The sequence below is a fragment of the Camponotus vicinus genome, unplaced genomic scaffold (assembly GCF_025532165.1).
Source record: "Camponotus vicinus isolate PSW18456_S1 unplaced genomic scaffold, iyCamVici1.0 SCAF_2, whole genome shotgun sequence".
NCBI lineage: Eukaryota > Metazoa > Arthropoda > Insecta > Hymenoptera > Formicidae > Camponotus > Camponotus vicinus.
This window is the reverse complement of record NW_028141956.1, coordinates 5821235-5833870: the sequence shown is the minus strand read 5'-3', so window position 1 is coordinate 5833870 and position 12636 is coordinate 5821235. Positions and strand designations below refer to the sequence as shown.

General features: G+C 42.2%; 1 protein-coding gene across 11 annotated transcripts in view; it reads right to left on the bottom strand.

Annotated features, from left to right (window-relative positions):
- Window positions 1–12636, bottom strand: part of Dati (zinc finger protein datilografo) — an 86526-nt gene that overhangs the window by 18326 nt on the left and 55564 nt on the right. For 5 of the 11 annotated variants that reach the window (XM_083090022.1, XM_083090014.1, XM_083090015.1 and 2 more), the window contains 6 exons: window positions 11174–11203; window positions 3241–3400; window positions 1478–1690; window positions 1121–1243; window positions 847–987; window positions 142–339 (listed from right to left, as the gene is read on the bottom strand). In XM_083090022.1, the coding sequence (XP_082946148.1) occupies window positions 142–339; window positions 847–987; window positions 1121–1243; window positions 1478–1690; window positions 3241–3400; window positions 11174–11203 (865 nt within the window). The remainder of the gene's footprint in view (window positions 1–141; window positions 340–846; window positions 988–1120; window positions 1244–1477; window positions 1691–3240; window positions 3401–11173; window positions 11204–12636) is intronic. The other 6 variants (XM_083090016.1, XM_083090018.1, XM_083090017.1 and 3 more) reach the window with 3 other exon arrangements.

The window sequence follows — 12636 nt, the reverse complement described above, 5'->3', positions numbered from 1 at the left end:
CGCAGTGTCCTTGGACACTTGATTCTCAATCGACCGATTCTCGTTAGATTAATACAGCTGATAGGCCCGCACATATTTGCTTGTTGAAGAAGGGAGGGGAAGGTTTATATGATTTTATTATATTATTATTTGTTCTCTTACCCGCTGACACGGCGGCTGCCATGACAGCCATACGTTGTTGCTGCGACTGCATCTCGTCGTGGTACTGCTGCGCCGAGCCCGGTTGGCTACCCGCTCGTAGCATCTCGCTAAGCTTGTTGCCACTCGGTCCCGGCGATGCCATGTTGTTGTTGTTGTTATTGTTATTGTTGTTCAGTAGACCGGTGCCTGCGCAAAAATCTGCTCTCGTCAGTATGTACAGGGCAATGAGCGGGCGGGATTTTTTGCGCATGTTTTACTAGCCTAGCTAGGTAGTATATATATGTATTTTCGCGTCGGTACACATATAAATCGACACGCTAAAGCGTTAGAAAGAGAGGCGTCATTACGCCCGTGAAAAAGTAGACCGTAGCGAGCGCCGTTCACATGAGAGAATTATTACTCAGACCAGAAATTCGTATGCATTTTATTTCGACTCAAATATATATATATATTATATATTCATATATGTGTAAATATATATATATGTAACTTATGTGTACTACAATAAATTCACACTAATGTACTTCACACAACAGAGTTTTGTCATTAACGAAATCAGGGAAAAAAAGATAAATCGACGAATAACGGCGAGATTACAAACTGTGGTCGAGCAAAAAACTTCGGCAACATTATATCTATTATATCTAGATACTCGGTGGGCGATCGTTTGTAAGTAGTAGACGTAGAACAAGTATCGTAGCGTACCAGGTTCACTACCGGCCGACGACAGTCTTCCGTTGCCGCTACTGCTATCCGAATGGGCCGACGGCGACGGGCACATTGGTGGTTGTTGTAAGTTTTGCGGTCCTCCGGACTGACTTCCGCCCAACACGCCCAAACCCGCTCCTGTACAAGTGCAAGGACGTCGTGTTAGAATGCATATCGGCGGTTATAGGCGTTGTACACTTTTTTTAGCGTCGCGACGCCGCACATTTTTAACGTTAAAACATAGAAAATTCGTGTCTATCTAATATGATACCTAAACTCGAGCTCGCGAGGATCTCTCTCTCCCGCCTTTCGGCGGCCGCGCGGCTTAGCACATACTGCGCCGCGAATTGATGCTTCGGGTCCATCCTCATATGCTCCATGTGGCTCAGGAGACCTTAGAACATCAGAGAAAACGAGCGTGGTCACAGTACAAGGAGAGGATCGCACTACCGTATGTAGATGGTACACAAGATAAATGTATAATTCTCGGTGTATAAATGTACGCTATATAACTCCGAAGAACGAAAATCAAAAGTTTATTAGCATAGAAAGGAACTGAGAAACGGATTTATTATCAAGTTTACGCGGCAATTCGAGCGATTCGCGTTTACGTGGGTTAAATACTTACCGCTCTCGTGAGTGAAGACGGCTTGGCACACCGAGCACGGCCACATCCTGAGGCTCGTGCTAAGCTGACTGGTCTCAGGATGGCAGGCTAGATGCTTCCTAAGGCTACCCTCGTTGACGTAGTGCTTCCCGCACACTGGGCACGGGTGGTTGGCGGTCCGTCGCTTCGCTAGGTAAACCCCGGCAACGGAGGTTGTGCAGTCAGCGGAGGGAACAACAGGGCGACACAATTTCAAGGTCAATGCCAAGCAGGATAAAGCGTCCCAAGGAACGAAAGCCGTTCTCCTCCTCATCAAACTCCTCCACCACCATTATCATCATCATATTTCCTCTCATTCTTCTCTCTTTCTTTCTTTCTTTCTTTCTCTCTCTCTCTCCCTCTCTTTCTCTCTCACATTCTCGCTCTTTTTTTCCTCCCCCACCTCATATTTCTCACTCGCGTGAACGCGCGCGTATACGTACGCATAGATTCCGGTCGACCTCGAAGGCGAAGGGAGACCTTACGGACGCGGATAGCCAAGGACCAGGAGAGCACTGACCTGGGACACGCAGAGGTATCCACGTCGTCATCGCGCTACTAGCTCCCTTTCACGAGCAAGGTCACCGGCCTCAAAAGCCAAGACGTACTCGCGCGCGTTGCACGTACGCGGACGCACAGAGAAAAAAATAAAGATTCTCTCAAAAAGATGTAATCGCTTATATAACCGAAATGGCTGCTATACCAATCTGAAATCAACTATGAGAAGATGTTATCCGTTACACGTGTTACCAGTCTTGTCAATCTTTGCTCCAACTCCTTGCGCTATAAATAACGATAATGCAACATTACATTCTCAACACGTATTGGCAGCGTTTCGCAATAGGATCCGCAATCCACTAGCAATCCATGTTTCAATGCCGACCATGTCGTTTTATCAAAGACCACCATGGCGCTAGTCACAATCACAAGGAGACAATTCCTCGTGTTTAAGTTGAACGAAGAGACACACAGATTGACTCTTTTGTTCTCTGTACGTCCACGAGTCCGCACACGTATCACGCACGCATATATCAAGGCACGCGTAGAGGTCGAACGAGACACCCTCGAAGCACCGTCTATATGTATATATATTAGCGAGTATAATACCCAAGTATTAGTCGGCGAGTATGTGCCAAATGCTACACGCCTTTCCCGCCCAGGCGAAAACAGTACGAAGAAGTGAACAAGGACAATGTATGCGTATCGCCCGCGCCAAAGCAAGTTCTTGGGATGGATGCGAAACGTAACTTAAAGGCTAAAGAACGAACCACCCCTCGTGTCTCGACGAGTGGTTGTTCCACCTCTCTCTTAGCCTTACTCACAATAACGTCACCCCTCTCGCGTCTATGTCTCTCTCTTTCTTGATACCTTTCGGAGATTCCTCCTCGCGATTCTAGTTAAAGACTCTGCTTAAGAATCCAGGTTAAATGTGCGATTAGAGCGAGAAGAGCTGAATCCTTCGCTCGGAAAGTTAACATGCGAGAAAGATTAGATGTTAAGTTCGTTGATTAGTTAAGTCGTAAGAAACGACGCGGTCAAGGTCTCATTCTCAAGCAATTCGTTTCATGCAATGATGCATTCCGCTACAGCGAGATTCCGAGTTAATCGATCGGTTATGGTTCACGAAGATTAGTAGACGCGCGAACAAAGGGAAGTACGAGAAAGCAAACGCGCGCAGGGAAGAAGAGAGAGACATAGACGACCGGCCGAGAGGGCCGTTCGGTACGCGATTTTTCAATACTTACTGGCAACTCCGGAGGCGTTCGGGTCCTTGTGGGTGTGCTTCATGTGCTCCATCAGTGCCTCGCCGCCGAGGAAAAGCTTGTGGCATACTGGACAGCTGGTTGCGTTCGGGCCGCCGATCAGGGCGGCGTGTTGCTGGAACACAACACGCTGTTGCAACTCCTTTTTTGCGGGCCCGGAAGAAGAAGTACCGGAAGTAGCAGGCACACGCGGCGCACCGGTAGTAGAGAGCCGACCCAGAGAATACCACCACAGAGTTGCGAACCAGAAGCGCAGGACAGGCAGGGCACAGAACAGAACGATTGACCAGTGAGAGTTAAGGCACCAATAAACCGCCGCCACCACAGACTACTCTTTTGCACAGGGAATTCGTGTCGAGTGTGTCTGGTAGGAACTTTGTGGTATCGCGCCTTAGCTGGGTTTTTAGTCGGTCAAAGTCGATCGAAACAAAAATCGAAATAATAAAAATAAAAGAAAAAAAAATACGAAATTTTGTTTCTCGAAATCCATCAATTATTTTTTTTTATTACTGATTCATTTTTTGCCGCAATTTATTCATTGCTTATCGAGCAAAAACCTATCTTTTTATATTATTTTTCTTTCTCAAATTTATTTCTAACATATGTTGCATTTATTAAAATATATTAATTATTGTATTAAAGATGAATTACTTCGTACGGTTCGCGAATGGTTAGATTGCGGCAAGTGAATCGTCGATGAAGATCTTTGAAAAGATATATAGCTAGCTCTTGGATTATTACGAGATAGGAATAAGGTAAAAATCTCGATATTATTGAAATTACATTCGTAATATCCAATATATCGCTTGAAAGGAATATCGTGCTCACGTATACTCTTGTCAACATTTGTTTGTTACTAACTCTAATATTTCGTTTTGAAATTTTGTGATCTCGATGTAAAAGCAGAGATGTAAGAAGAGTTTTGATCGATCAAAAGTATTGTTTTTACTGTCAAAATAGAGCACTCGATTGTAGGATGGAGAAGGAAGGGAGATAGCGAATGGGAAACTCGAAGCAAAGCCTAGACAGACAAATATGTGGAAGCGTGAGGTCCGGGGAACGATCGGAGTGGATTAGTCCGTAACCGCGATTAGGGATTTCGTCGATTAAATGTTACCGGCATCGGCCTCGCCTCGCGTATTAACGTACGAACCTAAAGGCTGATGCCAGACGTTACGTCGCGAAAACAAAGCGACCACTTTCGTCGACCTTGGACCTCCGATCGACCCCACACGACCTCACCCATGAACGGGAATGCGAAGCATGGAATGACTATAGCTTGTACCATACATCAATTTTAACTACTATGGCCGTTGCTAGCACATTCTCGGCTCGCGTCTCTGTACTCCTTTTATCTTATACTTTGCATGTATTAACATTAAACGAGATCTATCTCGCGGCTCTTCGTCTTTGAGTCTATTGCCCTACCAACGGCCATATTAATCATATTTAAAATGAAACTATGAATGAAATTCGACGTCCTCAATGCCAGATAGAATGTTTTTTTCTTTCTTCACTCTCTGGCTTATCGCGCGATAAAAGACCGATCGCATTATCCTCGTCATTTTTTCCATCTCTCTTGCGTCTCCCCGTCTTTCTTTTTTCTTCTTCCCTTTCTTTATTCGAACACGCGAAGGTTACTTGCACGCATACAAGGCGGTAGATGCACACGGGCTCGAGCAAAAACATGGCGGCGGTCGTACTTGCTTGAAAGAGTGCTTAAAACGGCAGCAGGAAAGGAAAAAAAAAAAGAAAAAAAGACGCGAAAGAAGGAGAAGTGAACGGGCTAAAACGAGACCGGATGGCAATGACCTCAAAGAGTTTCGGGGTCCCCTGTTTCTCTTTTCCTTCCTGTTCTCAGATTCGCGACTTCGTCTTCTTTTTCTCATACTTTTTCGCCTCTCTTTCCTCTCGTCACCCTCTTGCATTCCACGCCCTGGATCTTCCTGCACCGATCGTTCTTCTTTTTATCCCGGACCTGGGACAATCGCGAACGCGTTGAGGCAACGTATACGAGTAAAGAGAAAAAAGAAAATACTGACACGAATGACGCATTCGATCCGAATTTTTTTTCGTCGCATACTTTTCTCTCGTTCTTCATTATCGGCATGATTATCCACATTCTTCACGCAGACATATTTTTGCACATTCGCTTTTATAAATTGTTTCTTCTCATCTCGTGATAAATTCTCTTTATAAATATATATACTTATCTAAAGCCTCTTCGTACTTTCTGCTTTTCTCGACATTTTTTAATGACCAGATGTCAAATGGCGGCGCGATTCTGATTTTTTACTGATCTTCCTCGCTTGTAAATAAGTGAATCGGCATGTTAAATAGACTAAAGAGCCTACAGAAAGATAGTGGTCGAACAATGACCGTCCCATCGCTTACACTTAGTTCGTTTTCCTTCCGGTTTTCCTCTCTCGGCTCTTCTCGCGTCTCATCGCGTTCTCGCGCATATTTCTTCTCCTTGGCTTGGCTCCACTCGTGTCCCGCGATAAACTCAAGAGAGTGGGTGGCCACGACCGCCGGCATACTTATGCCTTCTATCTCCTTTTTTATCCCGAACCTGGGGCAGCCGCGTACGCGTTGAGAAGACGACGACGAGGACGGCGTCGCTGCTGCATGCAAGTTATTCTCAGAGGGAAGCTGCGGTCCCTAGGTTCGACGCCCCGACCTGGCCCAACTGGAAAAAACCGGTTTCTTCGTCGCGCTCTTCCTTTTTTGCTTGCATCCTCGCTTTTTGCGCCGCGCGAGTGCCTCGACTCCTCTCTGACGCTCTTTCTCTTCTTCTCGTCCCGTTCGCCACGGTCATACCTCTTTCGTCTCTTTCTCTTTTCTTATCTTTCTCTTTCTTTCTCTTTCTTTCTCCTTTATCTCGCTCTTTCCTTCTTATTCTCAGCTTATTCTCTCTCTAACTCGCTCGAGAGAGTGGACGCGGCGTGGGCGAATCCCTGAGGGACTTTATGATCCACCGTGACCAGATTCATCTCTCTCTCGCGAAGCTGTATGCTAGGCGCAGTTCGCTGCACGCCGCTCTCTCGCTACCAATCCCAATTCCATACTTCCTAGTCCCTCTAAGAGTCTCTGCGTGTATCTGTCAGGGTCGCCGGTTTTCTCTACCCGGCGCTTGGATCTTCACTTCGATAGAAATATACAGAGAAGCGATCTCGAACGGCGAGAACGAGAGCTATAATTGGTTCTGCATACGTTCTTTGTTTCTGCTTTAAAATACCCGAGTCGCATCGAAGGTGAGGAAAGTATGGAAGAGAGACATTTGCAATATTTCATCATTTTCGCCGAGAACTATAGTCGGAATATTGAAATATCGAAGGCGCATGTGTTGCTACAATTATTCTAACAATTTATAAATAATCGCAATTTCGGTTATTCAATGGTTAAATAAATATTTAGTAGCGCCGACTGATATTGTGGACATGATCCATTGGATAACACGAGAGTGAATATAACGACCAGCGAAGCGACGTTCCCATCCAGTAATATTATAATATTAATAATATTTTTAATGTCGTTTTGTAAATAACTAGACGCCGCGACGAGAAATAGCATTCTATGCTTTTCCGATTAAGCGGTGATAATTATAAACTGTCAGATCAAAATTCATTCGCTCGGCCGACATGATCACGCCAACCTCTAGGATTTTTTCGCACTCTATCCCGGCGATTGGTTCCTCAATTTTTCCGACGATCTCGATTGTAGATTATCCGTTCCTTGAGGCCCGACGCTCGGGGCCCGGGTCAGGGAGTGGCGTAAAAAGGAAGTGGGTGTGAGCACATGCGTAGCGATGCGTAACGTCGGCCGCGATGTAGCCATTTTGTGTTCATAGAGACGGGATCATCTTTGATCGAGGGCTAAGATCTCGTTAGCGAAACGATCTCATTAGAACAAATCGAGGTGGAGATTTTTTACGCAAGTGTATGTAATCAATAATAATATCATCCGTGATTTGCGACATCCAAATATACATGGCAGATCTCATAATCCCATCATAAAATGTCAATAGCATGTTATGGTGATTAATTAGAAAATTCTTGATGTTAAAATATCGAGGTAAAAATCATTTTCAAGTTAGAATCATATCGACCTATCGTCTGCGGTTGATTATTACAGTTCAGGTAATATCGCTCTGATTTCGTCTTTTAACTTTTACATTTCAAATGAAATAATAAATCTAAATTTGAAAGATAAAATTTATTTTTGTTTTGATCAGATGTGGAGAAATTAGTATATTGTTATTTTTGGCTAAATTTTTAAATTTTAAAAGAAGTGAAATTTCTACTTTATAATAAAATTTATAATAAAATATATAATTGATTTTATTATAAATTTGTAATTTATAATAAAATCAATTATATGTACAAAAAAAATTATAATAAAATTATAATAAAAAATAAAATTGATCGTGCTATATTTTGTGCGCCAATTTTATTTCATTTTTGATTTATTAAAATCACAGTTTTATTCATATTTGAAATTTTTATAACATTTTTGGATCATATCTTAATTTGCGATTAACTCGATTCTTATAATAGCATCGTATCGTATAGTCTCAGAATGAAATTGCTAATACATTTTTTTTATTAAGCAGCATAGCAACATGTTTTATTAATAAACGTATTTATTTAATAAGCATATTTACATATAAGCATATTCGTTATATAACTATATTAATCTTATATTTTAATATTTGTCTGCAATATAGCAAATTCGGTGTTTGTACATTAGTGATTTCTTAAAATGAGTACTTCACGAGATTTATTCGATAGAAGTCGCGCGAGCAAAGTCAACCATATTTTCGGATATTGCAAATATATATATTAAATTTTAATTCATATATTTATTTACACATTTATATAATAATGCAATAGTCGTTTTAAAGCACACGAGCTTGTAGTACTTATATAATTCAATTAAGTAAAGAATTTCCTTTGCTGTTTGAGATTTGTTGCGAAACATCGCGAATATCGCGCGGATCATAATTTCGCATAATCATATTTCTTTGCGTTATTCTTTCGTCAAAATATACAAGTGTGTAATGTGTAATGTCTAGAATGCTATATAAAATATTATGAAATTGTATCCTGATAATCAGTGCGCACAATCTATACGTATTTTCACGAATGAGTATCATGTTAGCATGAAGAAAAACGAAAAAATAGAAAAAAAGTACAATTTTGTTAGAATAGTATGTTTATGAAATTTGGAGCTTTTTAATTTTCTCCATGTCTTTTTAGAATGAATGAATGAATGAATTATAATCTAGTGTACAAGAAAGAGACAAATATTCAGAGATATTTTATAAATATCTATATATTAAAAATATATTCAATATATTCCGTTTTATTCTTTCATAATATATTTCTTTTTACGAGTCGATATTACCCAAACTGTAAAAATCGATAATAGATGGCCAGTTTTAATCGTCTATAATTCGAACATTTTATGTGATCTTAATATTTTTCGATTTTTCTTTAATTGATCTCTAAAATATGCTATTTAGTATGATAGTTATGAGATATATTGATAAAATAATATAATATTCTTCTTTATTCGTTCATTGTCATCTATTTTTCTTAAATTTTGCCATTTCTCTGATGATTTTTCGTTGCGAGCGTTACAATTAAAAATTGTCATTTAAATAATAGACAACGTGTGTTCGTTTTTCTCTCTTTTCTTCGAGCGACGATAAAATCCGAAGGCCGTTTGCGAGCGGCGCGCAATTCTTTTCTCCCGCCCTCCGTCGTTTCTTCTTTCCTTTTTTTCTTCGCCGCCGCCGTCTTTCCTTGGCTTTTTTAACCGCGACGAGGCCGCGAGACTCGCCGGCAGACAACCTTCGGTACGATACTTCGGTTGCTCCAACGGCTCGCGGAATCCGCGAAGAGATATTCACCGGCTTGCTCATCTCCTTCTCTCTCGTCCGAAAGAAAGAGCTCACTATGGCTCACTTACTTGCGCGAACGTTATTTTCTCGAGACGAGAACGCTTTGTCTCCCGATAAGGAAGACACCAGAAATTTCTGATTCCTTTTCTTCATCCGCGACTGACTTATAACTTTCGGAGCATTCGGACGAACGACGAGAAGAACACAAATAACGCGAAAGTCCAAGGATGTATAAAAGATATCGATTGGATGTATAAAGTACCTCTCAGAGAATTCATTCATTTTCCTTTTTTATTCAAGTATAATTTTATCGCAACTTGAAAATATAATTCTATTTAGCAATTAAATAGTTATATTGATTTTCTCTTCATTTCTCTTCACGTTCCAATGTTTCTTTTTTCGGCGCGAAAAAAATATACCGGCGACATATATGCGATCGATAGAAATTAATATGCATCGTTAGACACCCTGCGACTCGTTCTTCATCGTCATCCCGTGTTATTAATCCATTTCCGAGAGTCGCGCGCTGGTAATTCGTGTGTAACACGCTCACGCGAAAATCGGTCGCTGGCGAATGATGCGAGGCAAGAATGAGGGAGAAAAAAAGCGAGTCTACCTAACGTCACGAGGGTTGTCGACGGAGCACCCTCCGTGTTGTGCCAATAGGAGACTCGGATCTGTCACAAACGCATTCAACTAGGCGAACGAAAAAAAGGAGCGCGAAGGGCGGTCGGTACAATGGGCAAATCCCACCCTATCGGAAATGCCACGGGAATGATTTCATTAGTGTCTGCGCTGCTGATCGAGCATACAGAAAAAAATAAAGAGAGGGAGAGAGCCATGGAGGCGGGGTAAAAAATTAATGTTGCGGGATGAGAGAAAAAAGGAACTCAAAGGGCACGATCGAAAAATGGACTCGAGAAAATGAAGATTACATGAAGAAAAAAATAACTCTAATTATAAAACTACTCAAAATGATGTGAAAATTGCGACACGCAAATGTTGAAGTATTATTTTCTAAAAGCGATATGTATTAAAAGAGATATTATTTAAAATATGTGTATTATGTGAGAAAAATCAAGATAAATGAAAATTGCTATGGGGAAAGATATCGACCGAAAAAATCATGAGACGGTATAAGATTTTGTAAAAGCGATTCGATTTACGTTTTGCCGCGAAAGGCCGTCCCACTTTTCTATTTTAATGCCGCGAAAGAGACAAAGAGTGAAAAGTCCTTCTGGAGATTCGCCAGCCGGTGATGTTTACCAAAAGAGAAAGGGAGAGAGAGAAGGAGAAAGAAAGAGAGAAAGAAAGAGAGTGAAAGGCCGTATCGAGAACACATTATTACATATTCGAGACAGGGACGAAAAAGGATTTGGAGAGTAGAGTGTGAATCTTGCTTAATTAGAAGAGTGGCCCGAAATTAAGAAGCGGTAATTAGCCGCGATCGACGGGCATAAATGCTCGTCATATATGACTCTTCGGTGATACATCATCATACATCTCCATGACTGTCGCAATTTATGACTGCTGAGACACGAAACAATACTGAATTGCGTACTCATGATCGTGACATAGGAAGAAAAAGGAACAAGAGCCGGCTTATAATCGTTTCACAATCTTCGCGACATGAGATCAATTAGGCAGCGATTCTATCTACAACATAATTTTACGCGACGCGTCGTTAATTAAATAGATAATATTTATCAGATGCACAAAAAATGCGAGGCGTCAACATAATTTCCCGCGTTACAACGTTATTATAATTTCACGCGTTTCGAGAAAACCACGTAACGGGCAACACAATGCATACATGTATTATAAATGTATGTCTGTGTTTATGCATGTATATGTGTTTGTCTTGCGCGAATAGATTATTATAATGAAAATTGGAGACCGCAATTTTACACGTGCGACGAACGCGCACGTAAACGCGCCGCGAAACGAGTTGAAATTACAGTCGAAAGGAATTCCCATGGGCTCTCCCATATATTGACCCGATCGTTTTACCTTTAATCGTTGCCATGGGTACTTCGAACACTGCGACAAAGAGACCAGCATGAAATAGAGATCAATCTGAATTAATGCGATACCATTAAATCGTCAGTCATAGGTTTAGATTTTCAAGAGTATTCATATACCGATCGTGTATGCACGCTCTCGCGGAAGGAATGAAAAAAAAAACACTGCGTGTAAATACCGCGGGCATGGTAATTAATTAGCGCCCCGTGTCGGCGAAAATACGACGCGAAAAGCGGTTGAAAACCTCCCTCGCTCCCTCTCTTCCCGGACAAACAACGGATTTACATTTATTACAGGCGATCAATCCGCGACGAGCGACGATGGTGCGTGTAAAAAAAGGAAAAAAAATTTGGCATCAAAACGAGATATACAATCACCGCGCGGTTTTTAGTGCAGCAAGGGGAGAGGGATAAAACCCCTTGGCGAGCGAAAATAAATCTAATGGCTAACGAGTTTTTACCGAGCCGCGCGTCGGGGCAATTAAGAAGAGGGGCGGGGGAGGGTTCTGAGAGGGATGACGGGAAGGCTCCGGAGGTGAGTCGGAAGAAGGTCGAAAGGTACGCGAGGAAGGTCCACGAGGCGGGAGTAAAGAGGGTTGTATCGTGTTGCACGACATTCATCCCTTGTGTGTACCGTTAAACTACGGATAGATACGAAGACTGCGCGCCACGTGAAAGTGGCTGAGAACCACGAGACCGGAGAAAGAAAGAGAGCGAAGAGATAGAGAGAGAAAGAGAAAGAAAGAGAGAGAGAGAGAGAGAGACCAGGGCCGGTTGAATTTGCAACTCTTGGCGTTCCGTAATTTTGCTTTCTAATTTATAGGCGAATTCACATCCCATTTCTCTCTCTCTCTCTCTTTCTCTTTCGGAAAATCATTCGGACGAGTCTTCCGAAGCAAAAATCTCGTGGCAAAGATAAAGGAGGAAACTCGTTCGCGAGAAGTGTATTAGACGAGATTGAGCGAGATTATATAGCTTGATTAACGAGAAGGAAATTTCGATGCGGAGACACATTCTCTCGTCGATCGGCCATGCGGGATTTAGGATCGTGGGCGTATTAACCGGAGACATATCGCGGCGGTGTATCGTCGCGATGATCCGTCCCTGTTCCGAGCCGAGCGGGAAGAGGGTAACAGTTAATAGGATACATGGAGAAAGGAGGAGGAAGAGGAAGAGGTGGTGTGTAGGTACCATAGACGAGTTTCTATGCCCGGGCTACCGATCGTTCTCTATAATACATTTACGCTCCGGCCTATTATAATATTGTACTCCGGGTGTATTGTCTTTCTTAGAGCGGGATAATGTTTCGCCGACACGCCAGACCTCGACCTGGAGCGTAACTCTTTCATTTCCCCTCACTCTCCGCCGTACTTCCGTGAGCCGTTTCTCTTTCCTCCTCGCTTTCTCTGCGTCTCGAGCTCTCTCATATTTCGGTTACGCTTCTCTCTTTTT